Raw genomic sequence first — 13339 nt, forward strand, 5'->3', positions numbered from 1 at the left:
TTAGTAATTGCTATTCTTTCAGCCATCATGAACTTACAGGTCTCCATGCCTTCATCGTCGTCATCTACCGCAGGTTTGTCGTAAGACTTGTCGATGGCAGCTCTGAAGCTCTCATTGCATCCTCTTCCTCTGATGATCCGCGGCCGGGGCCGATGGAAAGGAATATCCCCGTTCAGAGTCACCTCGGCAACAGCTGTCTGCAGACTCTCTAATGAACTTGACTTCTTCAGACCCAGGGAAGGTCCCACATCTCTACTGGGGGAACCTTGGAGGTTTACAAAAACAAAAACGTTAGTGCGAATTAGCAAAAATTACATACCTGAATATCCACACATTGTAGGCAACTTTAGGGCCATACACAAAACTTATTTGCTCAATGAGGAGTTCTGGAATGTGGACGGAAAAGATAGAAAGACTAAATAAAAAAATAGTTGCTAATTTCCATTTTTTCCAAAATTGATACTAGATTTTCTCTATTTTCATTAGGAAAAACTCTAAGTTATCAGTTTTTATTTTTATCTCAATAGAGGAAATGCCTGTCAAGTCATTTTGCTCCGAGTAATCGAAGTCATCTAACAGAACCAGAAAAACCCAGAAGCTCGTTTGAAAAGCAGAGATGCCAGGAAGGCTAAGAGAAGCGACCCAGAGTAAAGCGTTTTAACTTAATTGAAACCAGTTTTTGGCAATTTTAAAATCATTTACAACAGAAGTTAGGCATTCACATCAACGAGCCCCATCAAATCTCTTCCTCATTACACTGCACATTCAAAACGCTAAGTAAAAACAGCACAGGGGACGAGATGTCACCAATACAATTAGGGCAACCTGGCAGCAGGTAGAAACCTAATCCTGGGAAATATAGATGTTCTGTGACAAGAGCAATGGCAAGATTTGAATAGAAGCAAATTACATGAGGGCTCGCTCTCAGAGGTAGGCAAAGGCCAGACTAAAGATCCGGATACGTATGTATACTGCTTTCCCCAGGACTGGAAATAACACCTGTTTGAAAAACAGGTTACGGAAAAAAAGGAAGACGGCTTAGCAATTAGCAAGGAAATTTCAGGTGGATGGCAGGGAATTAAAACTTTGACCCTATGTCCTAAGGATCTAGGGCAGAAAGGCCTGAGATAATACCAAGAGTACCAGGGCTTTAGAAAGCCATCAAAACTGATTTCTTTAACCAAGTAAGACAGCCTCATCCATCACTGCTCGACCTGGCACTCAAAGGTAGACTCATTTAGCCTCTAGATGTCTGAAACACCCTCTCTGCACCACCACCTGGGTGATCCACGTTATAGAACCAGTTCTTCATTTACGCTGTTAACAAGACAGCCAAAAAAAATGGGAAGGTAGGAGAAACTCAATAGTTTATCTCTACGTGGGGTCATCAGCCCATCTGTTGATCAATAACTAATGAGTAGCGTTGTCATGTTATTACCTGTAAGACAAATAGTTTTGACATAGGCTTTCCATAGCTCAGAGTATAAAACAGAATGGGACTGACTTTGAGAGAGTCAAAATGAGAATTCTCTAAGATTCATTTATGTTACATTTGTAATCTAAACGTTCACAATGGAGCATCAGTTTTAAGAATAGGTATGTTAAAAGGTAGTATAAGCAGAAAGGCAGACATATGATTCTAATGAAAATATGCCATAAACTGGTGTGTCTGGGAGAAAGGGATGATCTATTTAAGCTTTCTTAATGCAGGTTTGTATACATTTCATTGTTTATTTTATGACAAAAGTTCACATGAAATATTTCCTTCAAAGAGATCAATCTTACTTTTTCTCTTGGTAGCACTATAGTTTTTGACAAGTCCATTTTCTAAATTACTCATAAAAGTCATGTCACAGGAAGAAAAATGAATTTTATTCCAAAGAGCTAAACAGAAAGTAAGAAATCAAGAAGAACAGGAAAAGATCATTCTTGGGCAGGGATATTTACTTTTATACTTCCTAGAATTAGCAATGGAAAGATCTCTTTCTGAATAAATTACGATTATCAATTTTCATAATTTTCCAGCTGTATTTGAGTTCTATAGACATGTATTAGATAAATATTTGGTCATTTCCCGGGTTCATCAAGGATATGTGTGTATATATACATGTATCTGTACATGTATGTGTGTATGTATCTTCAATAAAGATTTCATGCTTCCAGGAAGGATTATCACAAAAACATGTATATATATATTCAACTTTTCTATATGCAAAGTTGACTGAGATTTTACTCCCTGTATTCAGAGCAATGAAAACTTTAATAATGAATTTAATGAATTTCAGAAATGGCAAGAGTATTTATCAAAACTGAGTGTTCCTCAGCATAAACACAGGCATATTTAGAAAGAAAAACAATGGTAAAAGTATAATTCAAGAAGCAATAAAAATTTTCTAAGTGAAGCTTAGGTAGAAAGATCCCTTGAGGCCATGAGTCTGAGATCAGCCTGGGCAACATAGTGAGACCCCATCTCTACAAAAAATAAATCAATAAAAAAAATTAGCTGGGCACAATGGTGCATGCCTGTAGTCCCAGCTACTCAGGAGGCTGAGGTGAGAGAACTGCTTTGAGTTCAGGATTTTAAGATTACAACGAACTATGATAGTGCCACTGTACTCCAGCCTGGGTGACAGAGTGAGACTCTGTCTTTAAAAAGAAAAAAAAAACTTTTAAGTGTAATTCAAAGCTTACCTATTTAGTTTTTTCCCTAAATTTATAACACTGTGAAATAATATTTGGGCAAAATGTTGGTAACCCTTGACAGTGAGTATTGGGTTCATGGGAGGTCAATGAACCACTCTATCTACATCTACGTATGGTAGAAAATTTTGATAATAAAAAGTTATATAAGAAGTCCACATCTGTAACATACAAATCAGTATCAGCAAACTACAATCCAAATCTGGAAGATTTTATTGAAACACAGTCATGCCCGTTTATACACATATTATCTATGGCTGCTTCTATTCTACAGAGCAGAATTAAATAGTTGCAATAGACACCTTCCAGTCTGCAAAGCCTTAAGTATTTACTATCTATCTGGTCCTTTACAGAAAGAGCTTGATGACTCTTGATCTCGAATATGGATATCACACATTTAAGTGCCTTATTTACAGAGAAACTTTAACAAAGTTTTAATTGCTATATTAAGATTCCCCAATGAAGTTACTGAGGTCACTAGCATTATAAACCTAGCATTTACTAGTCATGAAAACTGAAAAAAATCATTCTATAGTATACGCAGGAGATTTCGTTCTATTTGTATAAAAAAATCATTATCTTTTATCAGAATTTTCTAAATATTTTAAAATTCTTACTTTATATAAATCTTCTAGGTCCTTAGTATACTTTGCTTATACTTTATATTTTAACAATGTAATCATTAAAAACCCACTTATTCCTGTTCTCGCTTGCTCTTTCAGAAAGTATATTTACCCCAAAATATAAGATTCCTAAATCTGGGGAAATCATAATGATGCTATTTTCCCTAGATCTATATTTCTAGCCCTACTGACCAATACCTCTCACGCCAAAAAAGAGCAAAGAAAAAAGAAAAAAAAAAAGGAGACAATGTCTTTCGCAAGGGCAAAAGGAAATGGAATTCAATTTTCATTATGAAAGGCTTATACCTAGACAGATGCTCTATGCTAAAATGCCACTATGACTCTCCCAAAAACCGTTGGACTAAATTGTAAAGTCATCATAATCTTGAAAACCCAAATGAAGTAAAGAAAGAAAAATAACTGAAAATCTGTTCACTGTCTAGTACTGAGGGACAGGGAGAATCTAGTTTAGATTTTTATTCATGTAAATTTAAAAACCAACAGACCTAAAGTATTCTGGTATTTATGTAATAATATTTTTGTCCCAAGATTTTCCAATTTCATATGGTGGGATTGTACACACGGCAAAAAAATGAAATGGTCTTTTTCTCTAGAATCTAACATTTTAAAACATAAAAACCACACAATTTGATTAGATTATGGAATTTGCCTTCTTGCCATGAATGTTATGTAACGGTCTGAATTAAAATTTGGATGCATGGTGGCGCGTGCCTGTAGTCCCAGCTACTCGGGAGGCTGAGGCAGGAGGATCGCTCGAGCCCAGGAGTTTGAGGTTGCTGTGAGCTAAGCTGACGCCACGGCACTCACTCTAGCCCGGGCAACAAAGTGAGACTCTGTCTCAAAAAAAAAAAAAAAAAAAAAAAAAATTTGGATGCCGTCATTATTTTTTAAATCACAATAAATTGTCCTTTAACTTGTAGTAGTTATAAGCTGGTTAAATTAAATATTTTCTTATGTTACCTAATTGGCCGAGCACATCAAGTCACGTCCTTTAACCCGAGCAGTTCAATTCGGTTCTTATGAACCTTAACCTGGGCAGGGGTTAGGTTTTTTAAAAGAACTAAATATCACTAACTCCAAAATCTAATTACTGCTTTACATATGTGAACTATCAAATAATGTTTTTCTTTAGCCCTGGCTTCAGAATTTCAGTGAATTTTATGTTTGATAACAACAATAACTACTTAGTAAGGGCTGAGGCTATAGTTAATTGCCTTGCATACAGTTAATCTGATGATTTATTAGATGTAATTTTTACAATCAATCTTATACACTATAGACTATGGTAATTCCAGCCATGTCCACAATAATCTTTACATATGTATGTGGGATACACATTTTTCAAGCAGGCTAAAACTAATTACTAGTGCAGGTTAAAGAGGTGAATTGAAGCTAATTAGTGCTAAGTGGTATAACTACATCATACTGGATCTGGAATAATTAAAACACTATTCCAAACATGCAATAATAAATCATAAATCCTCAATTGTACAAAGCCCATTACTTTATACTTAAAGACTTTCCTCTGATTATTTTCATATTATAACACAAAAAGCAAAATCCACTATAATGCAAAACCCAGTTTGATATAATCCATTGTTTCTATGGAGTGATTTAGCAGTATTTTAGAAGCAATGAATTTAAAACAAGTTCACAAAGTTAAGATATGAAGCCATGAGCATTATAGAGTCTATGCCAATGTCAGATTAACTATCAGCTAACTCCAGCATCTGAAAAAGAACCAAGGTTTTCTGAGTGATTAAAGATAGCAGCACTGCACACTGTAATTTAGTGAAAAATATTTATATTGGCATTCTTATCTATCAAAATCACCATGTTGAGAATCCTATTGTGGATATTAACCTAGACATTACATAGATGACTTAAAAACATAGGAGGCTACCATAAGAGATAATATTTTGGGGATTTTTGTTTTTAATTGTGACAAAACATTCCTACCCAAATAGAATTAAGAAAATCTAGGTTGTTTTTAGCATCTGTGAGGCACTAAATTATAGTTCCATTTAGGATGTACACCACTGATAAATTTCTTCTAATGGAAATTTCTTCTTTTCTAATACAATTGGATTTCCCACCATGAAAACATCTGGGTGAGACTGGAATATTTATGTTTACTGGAACATGATTGGCAGCTCTATAACTGTGATCAGCTCCTTGGGCCATGGTTTCTATGGCAACGGTCTGACTGTCCATGCTTACCTGCTTTCTGGTCATCCACTGTATTGAGTTTAGTCTCGTCAGCTACTGTTAAAAGGTAAATGTATAACGGTTAGCCCAGTTAGTTCCCATAATCCAGCATGCTTCAACCAGTCCCAGATCTTTGCAGTTAGGTGACAATTCTTAGGTAATATTTCATGCAAATAATATGAAATATCAAGCAAACATTCGTAATCAAAAAATAAATAAATAAAGGGGAGGGGGAAGCAGTGTCTCCATGCAATATGCCAGTCATTTCATTTCACAGACATGTGTGTTATTTATATGTTAGCATATCATCATTAGCCAAGTCAATGCATCGCCAAATTTTTCTTTTATGCATATGATAAATTAATGCTTTTAGTCTTGGACTACAAACAGCCACCGGAGAACAGCATAAGTTACAGTTGATTAACAAAGGTTTCACGTCATTCAGTTTACAGATATATTATTTTAATTTTTTTCTATGGATTTGGATTTAAAGAGATACTACCTGATTGGTGTTTGATTGAACTATGATTATGTTCCTCCTCTCATTTGCTCTCAAATAGTCACTATAATAAATATTCTCTCAAATTATTACTTCAATTAAATGCCTTCATTATCAAAACATAAGAGTTTCTACTAAATAAACCTTAAAGAATAGCAATGAAAGGAAGATATCATGAAGTCACTGAATTCTAGACATGGATTGAGATAATGGTTTCTCTCCAAAATTTGTTCTAGTTCAAAAATCCCACAACCAACCAAATACAATTTTGATGAAATTGGTTTAAAAATAGCCAAAGTGTGAAAACATTTTTTTTAAATGAAGATACATGAATATAGCATGATATGCACATGTGTTTGTTTCCTTTCTCATAAGAAAACATATATATTAACATATTGCATATTATGTAAACATGCCACGTATGAGGGATACAGTTATCTCAAACTCAGAGGAAAACTAATTTTTGCCAAATCGCCACATTTCACATTTATTTTCTCTACTGCTCAAAGTAAACAGACATGTGTTCGAGACCATCAATTTTCTCCTGAAAGCATTTAAACCTTATGTAGATAAAGATTCATGGAGATTGTACTCACTACCTAAATCCATGCTTTTTGATTTTCGTGTTTTAACGAAATCCAATTGACTGGCATCTGAAAATTGCTTTGTGCGTTTTTCTGACATACTCTGGCGTCCAAATCCTTCTCGTTGAAAAGCAAGAACTGGATCAACGTCTGGACTCAAAGAGCTGGTGTGAAGAGAAAGATAAAACATAAAAATATTTATTAAAAATCGGAGATTCTCCAGTTTAGGAAAGTTTTTATCTGAGTGTGTGAATGTGTGTGTGTATGTGCAGTCCTTAAAAAAATTTAAACTAAGTAACATAAATGAAGCCCATTTAAAAAAAACTGTGGCTGTATAGAAGGAGATAGGCAAATACAAAATTGATTTAATATGTAGAGTAACTCTTTCTCCATGTGATTTTGCTGTTTCTCTAATGTCCTCTCAGTTTCTTCATTCTATTTGACAATACACCATTATTTCTCAGTGATCAGAAAAAAATGAGTCTGGTATTTTTCAGATATTAAAAAGATTGACTATTTCAGGAAACCTATCATCTACTATATGCAAATATTAGGAGCAAATAGGTGACCATATAAATTGCAATTCCATAGAAGTTTTAAAAAGGATGTGCTCTCGTCCTCTTCTATGTTTTTTAATCTTGTGCTTTAGAAAAGAAAAAAAGAAACAGAACACTTTTATGACATGTGGTTTCATGAGGGTGTAGTTCCTCTGAAATAATGTAATCAGCTGAAATCAATTCAACAGACATTTATCAGAATCTATTCTGATTAAGGCATTGTGCTGGGTACGTAGGTCAAAATAATAGAAGAAGAGATCCCTGTTTCCCTACACGCTCATATGGAAAATACTAACCCAGAAGTATGAAACAGATGCTGAGGACGCACAAATGAGAGAATGAACAGTGCATGAGTGAGTCAGGAAAAGCATAGCTAAGTTTAGATGACATTTGGTTTGGGTGACACCAACACAGTGGCTCAAGCCGAGATGGTAGGGAAGCATATGGCCTGTCACTGGCAGGAGGCTACATGCTGCAGTGTCTTTCCAATGCAAGTGGCAGGAGAAGACACAGAATCCTTCCTATTTGTAAAAAATCTGTGAACACTTTCAAAAGCCCTATCAGGTGTTCAGAGCACAGCTCGTACTATGAAAATAAATGGCTTTCTCCGTGCTGGGCACATTGAGTAACTAAGCATCCCAGCTCTCCTGTACCAGACTCAAGCCACCTTGCCTATCCGGCTAGGTAGGAGAACATCCCTCTGCAGCTGTTGTAACTAAACATACCAAGAATGCCTGGAGGCCACTTCTACTGTTCCCTGAACTTGTGACAGCCTTCCTTACGTTTCTGGTGGAAGCAAGCTTCTCTAACCACTTAGAGCCTTGTGAGAATTACCATTCATATTGATAAAAGGAGAGCGATCTGGTTTGGATGCACATCAGAACTTTAGCTGCCATTTACTATGCATGAAATGATAGTTGGCTCTTTAAGAAGAGCCAAGCCAAAAGTTCTGAAAAGTAGGATGCCGAGCAAAAAAAAGCTCTGCTGTTGGGTCGAGTAACCCGAAATGTTCTGCCTCACCCATCTTACGAGAGGCAATGAGAGCGTTCACAAGGTAAATGCCCCTTGTAAACTGCAAACCATTAAGCAAAGTAAGTGATTACCCAAGGAAGACTATCACAAATTATCAGAGTAATACAACACAGTAGAGTGATGGAAATCTAGGGTTCTCTAACACCACATAAAGCCACTGGACACTCCTCCTCAGTCTTTTCCACCAAATACAGAGCAGAGCCGCACGGGTAAGGCAAAGTAGGTGCCTAGGGCTCAGACTTGAAGGAAGCTTTTACCCTCAAGGTCGTGCGAAGGCAGACTCAAGACCTCATGGCTGACCCCGACCTTAAATTTTGCCTCCCCCCAGGTACCTTGCTGGCACCATCCTAGTCCCGGCTCAGATACAGAGAAAAGAAAAGAGATCCTACAGGAGTTTAGGCCAAGGCAAGAACAACTTTGTTTTATATTTTTGTAAAACACCACGTTCTAGTCTCAATAAATGTTACTTTCTTTGCATTCTACTCTAAATCTTTTCATTTTTAATATATCCTATTTCCTCTCTGAAACTTTGAATAAATTTTATACTCCAAGAAGAAGCAGGGTATGTCTTGCTTGAAGCTTCTTCAGATGTCTCTTTAAATACTACTATGCTTTGCTATATATGGCTTATTAATTACCAGAGCACAAACACCCCTGTCAACCAACAGTTCTTAAAGTAAGAAATTAAAATCCATATGATGAGAACTATGACCCAATTTTACAGCAGTAAGCTCTAAGTTATATATTCCCAGTTAGAGTAATTCTTTTATATATTGAAAGTGGATCTCTTCACTCTGCACATGCTCATCAACTGTTTTTTTTTTTTTATATCCCATGGAATACTTTAAAATCTCAACTCCAATAATGCATCAAACTTGTAGATGGAATGAATGTGACATACATTTTTAATAAAAATTACTGGTAAAATATTTTTCAAAGAAATACAAAGTGTTGCTATCAATGTTGTCTTGAAAACCACATATTGGCATATTTTTACAAATCCTCTGAAACTATACTGCCATTAAGATTAGAATTTGCTGTTACACCTCTTTTCCTCTTAACCACGTTGTTCATGTCCCCTCAATCAATTAATGGCTTGAAAGAAGTATATTCTTAGTTGACCAATAAGAAGTTTAGCCATTTGACAGATTTAGCTTTCCACAATTGTGCAATGAACTGTAAACATACACAATCTAAAACGTCAAATGAGTTTGAGAGTTAATAAGAGTCTTAAAATAACTAAATATCCGTTAACCACGACATAATGAGTTCTCCCCTATCAATATTCCCATTAAACTAATTTCAGACGTGGTAAACAGTACACTAGGAATATTTAGCAAGTGGGACGGGAGGACCGACAGCTGATTCTTTAAAGAATGTAACCACATCCTGACCCCTAATGTTATTAAAATTCCAGTTATTAATCCTGTCTTATTGCCCTTTTGTTTTCATAACATTTTCATCAAGGATTAGGGAGATATTGTCAGGTTGGAAAAGCTTACATTTTCTGCTGTGATTCAGAACAGCTGCCACTCTTGTTTGGATAACCCTTCATTCATATTCTTTCCTCTGCCCGCTGTTCAACACAGCAAAATCACACAAGTCCTCGCCGTTTTTTGCAAATCCCCCCTTAGGGAAATTAATGCCACACTCTATCCCTGCCAGCTATTTTATTTATTTTGACCAATACGGTGCTTTATAAGGCCCCAAACAGATCTGTTCCTCGGACCACCTCTACAATTCCTCACCGTGGTGGAGATTCGAGGGCTTTTGTCCCTAAAATGAACACCGCGTGGATCTAATCCTTACTTTCTCTGCTGTTCCTTTCACTTTCAGAAAGAGCTGGAAACCGCAGCAATGTTACCAGCATCTGCAGATTTCAAATGGGTTTTTACTTTGTATTGCAGTCGTCCCCTTTACGTTTAACCAAAAAACTCATTCAAGGATAGGCTATTATCATGTGAGCTTGAGTGTAGCTCTGTTTCTAAATCCTGTGTTTTCAAAAAGAGAATTAAAAAAAGAAAGAAATGAAAAGCTAGAGATGAGCTTTTCAAGGGCTCAAATAACAGGTGAGATTATTCCAAGAGAACATCTGCAGATTTAATAGATAAATGAACTGTATTTTTGTGTTCGTGATGAGGAGCGGGGGAACAGAATGGAGGAGTGGTGTACGAGGCTTTTGTTAAGAGCATCACTAAAAGGTTAACACAAAAATGCCAGCCCCCTCGATACCTCTTATCTAATATTTAATGTCGATATAGTCAGGGAAAGAGTAGGAAGCAGAAAACAGTTAAGTAGCAAAGGAACAATGCCGTAACAGTTAAATGTAATTTTGCTGATGTTTTCATAAAAGACCCCAGAGAAAGGGCAGTAAGGAAAGCCTGGTGCAATACTTCACGTGGTTTGTGTTAATTATCACTACAACCTCGAGAGGTCGTCCCTAAGAGGAGCTTTCCCTTTGCTTATTCATGTATATAATTACTGGGCCTGCAGATTAAGGCCCACCCACACTCATGAGCCACACATCAGCTCAATAATACCAAATGCTTTCTTCTATTTTGAAAGACACAGGAAGAAAAAAATAGTGCAAGACTGCCTCAAAAGTCACTTCATGTTAGACGTAATTACTAAGCGTTTTAAACAGTATAGTTATGGCACATGAAAAAGAAAACTTTACAACAAGCCTCCTCCCACTCTCAGAACACATCAACTCTTAGTGTTGTCAGTCATCTGTTACAAATCAACTTACAGATCTGCCCAGAATTCTTTTTTTTTTTATTTAATAGAAAAACAATTCATCAAAGTAACGCAGATCTAAACTAAATCCTAAATAGTGAAACTTAAAAACAAACGAGTAGGGTTTTTGGTTGGTGGTAGTTTCGTCGTCATTGTTTTAGTTAAATTCCTAACTACAGACCTTGAAGGTTAAAACTATTGGGCATGTTTACAGGGTTCGGGTGTCATCTTTTATTTAAAAAGTGATGATTAAGTACATAAAAACTGCAAAAACATTTCTATGAAAAAAATTAACTGTGCTCAGTCAATAAGCCACTTAAACATAAAATAAAAACGTGATGGTATTTAACTCGTATTTTCCGACCTTGGACTCCCGAGCTTACCAGTCGGCTGAATCGGTGATCGCAGCCTTGGCCCACGTGCCAGTGTCTGTCGTCACGAATCCCACATCGTCGTGGGAGCTGGAAGAGGACTGGTCAGAGAGGTGCGGAGGAAGCACCGGCAACCTGTCATCTTCTATGATGACAGTGTCATCCTGGGGCATATTCACTGTGGGGGACAGCTGGTATTTACCTGTCCAGTGAAAAAAGAGAGAAATGCTAGACATCGATCTAAGCATTCTATTAATTTTAAATACTTCACTGTATTAGAAAAAGTCTAAACTTCCACATATCTGCTCAACCTGGTAGAACGAAATAGAATTTAGTGCGTTTATTTTTTCATAACGGACTGTCACACAGAGACCTCGAGTCTATTCCTACCTCTGATGCTACAGCTGTGTAGCTCAGGGCACAGCACGCAACTGTCCCGGTTTTAAGGGTCCTAAAGCCAAAGACGATCTCCAGAATGTCTTCTAATGTGGAAATGCTACACACAACCTAAAGTTGTGAACATCCTTTGAAAACTTTTACCAGGAAATTTAGAAGGAAGCCCTATTAACCTCCATCATTTATTCAATCCAATCATCAGGCAACTACCACATAGCAGGTACTGTAAGACATCAACCCCTGTCCTTAAAGAGCTCACACCCTAGTGAGAGAGAAAGACATAAACGTATCATGTAAGCAGTGGTAACTGTATGGTGGTACACGTGATGCTCCAGAAGCCATTCGCTCGTGCTGTAATTTCCTGGTAATCTTCACAAAAGTTAATATCAGAGTTGGGTTTTGCGTGAGGAATATGATTTTTTTCTAGTGGAATAAATGATGACATTTATTTTAAAATCAGCTACCATCATCATTAAATGCATATGGAGAAAAGTCCACAGTGCATTCAGGTGACACTTCAAAGATGAGTATTACCCAGAATCAAGTCCTGGGAACCAGGAGATGCAGAAGTGATCTTGAATCAAAAAATTCCCCAGAGGTTTCCTGGCCCATGACCAAGGAACCTGCAGATTTTGATTCATTCAGTTAGGACCTAGTGTTCTTGGGAAGATCCAGCACTGTGTATACTGATCAGTTTCTTGCAGGAAAATGTGCTCAGGTTCTTGGGCCAACATGACAGGCGTTTAACATTTCACAATCTTTCTTGCAACAAAATTATGGTTTTCAAGGTCCTCACAAGTCCTTAAAGATAAAAGCTGGGGTCCAAATGATGACATCTTTTTCCCCCAAATCTCCTATAGCTCTTCTAGCTTCCTCCCCAAATCTTGTACCATGCATCCTCTAGAGCAAGAATGTGTCAACAAGGCTTTGGTCCACGCGGGTATCTTCTGAGAGCCCAGACTCACAGAAATGCGTGCCATGGTATGGTGTGGGCCACGGGCCTGAGTTCCCAACAAAGCAAGGAGGCCTGACGGTTTCCCGGTCCACTTTGCAAGAGGATAGGAAAACTCATTTTCAGTTTCATTTCCAAATCTGTTAAGTCAGCTATACGGTTTCTACCCAAATAAAAGGCTTGCTCTCCCCCAAGACATTTCCCCCACGTTGCACAAGGTGCACTTTTCATTTATTATATTTCTTAAAATAGCACAAGCAGCAATGTAGAGAGAGTTTATTAACATTATAACATGAGTCTTAGATTTCATTTTAAAAGTAAACCTTCATAAGAATGTTGGGGATGGAATAAACAAGCTTGAAGGATTTTTTAAAAATATACATATTTCTGGGCATTTCAACAAAGGAGCAAAAGTTGTTTAAAGTTGCTACATACGTTTCCAGGATAAACCACAAAAGCAAACTTGCTGGGAATTTCAACTGTATTCATTATTTAGCATCAATAATCTTACTGTAGAAATACTACATGTTCACTGAAACCTCTTTTCAGTATTTTATTAAAAAAACTTTCTACTTGGATTTCAAATGCACCATTTTGACAACCTATGAAAACTAGCAGCTCATGCTAAAAATGTAAATTAAATCAAGCATCTCCCTTTCC

At 36.8% G+C, this 13339-nt stretch overlaps 1 protein-coding gene across 16 annotated transcripts in view; it reads right to left on the reverse strand.

Moving 5' to 3' along the window:
* PARD3 (par-3 family cell polarity regulator) overlaps positions 1-13339 on the reverse strand; it is a 565900-nt gene that overhangs the window by 190899 nt on the left and 361662 nt on the right. For 6 of the 16 annotated variants that reach the window (XM_069458871.1, XM_069458867.1, XM_069458874.1 and 3 more), the window contains 4 exons: positions 11344-11533; positions 6648-6799; positions 5565-5609; positions 38-265 (listed from right to left, as the gene is read on the reverse strand). In XM_069458871.1, the coding sequence (XP_069314972.1) occupies positions 38-265; positions 5565-5609; positions 6648-6799; positions 11344-11533 (615 nt within the window). The remainder of the gene's footprint in view (positions 1-37; positions 266-5564; positions 5610-6647; positions 6800-11343; positions 11534-13339) is intronic. The other 10 variants (XM_069458878.1, XM_069458877.1, XM_069458876.1 and 7 more) reach the window with 5 other exon arrangements.

This window comes from Eulemur rufifrons, chromosome 25 (assembly GCF_041146395.1).
Source record: "Eulemur rufifrons isolate Redbay chromosome 25, OSU_ERuf_1, whole genome shotgun sequence".
Taxonomy (NCBI): Eukaryota; Metazoa; Chordata; class Mammalia; order Primates; family Lemuridae; genus Eulemur; species Eulemur rufifrons.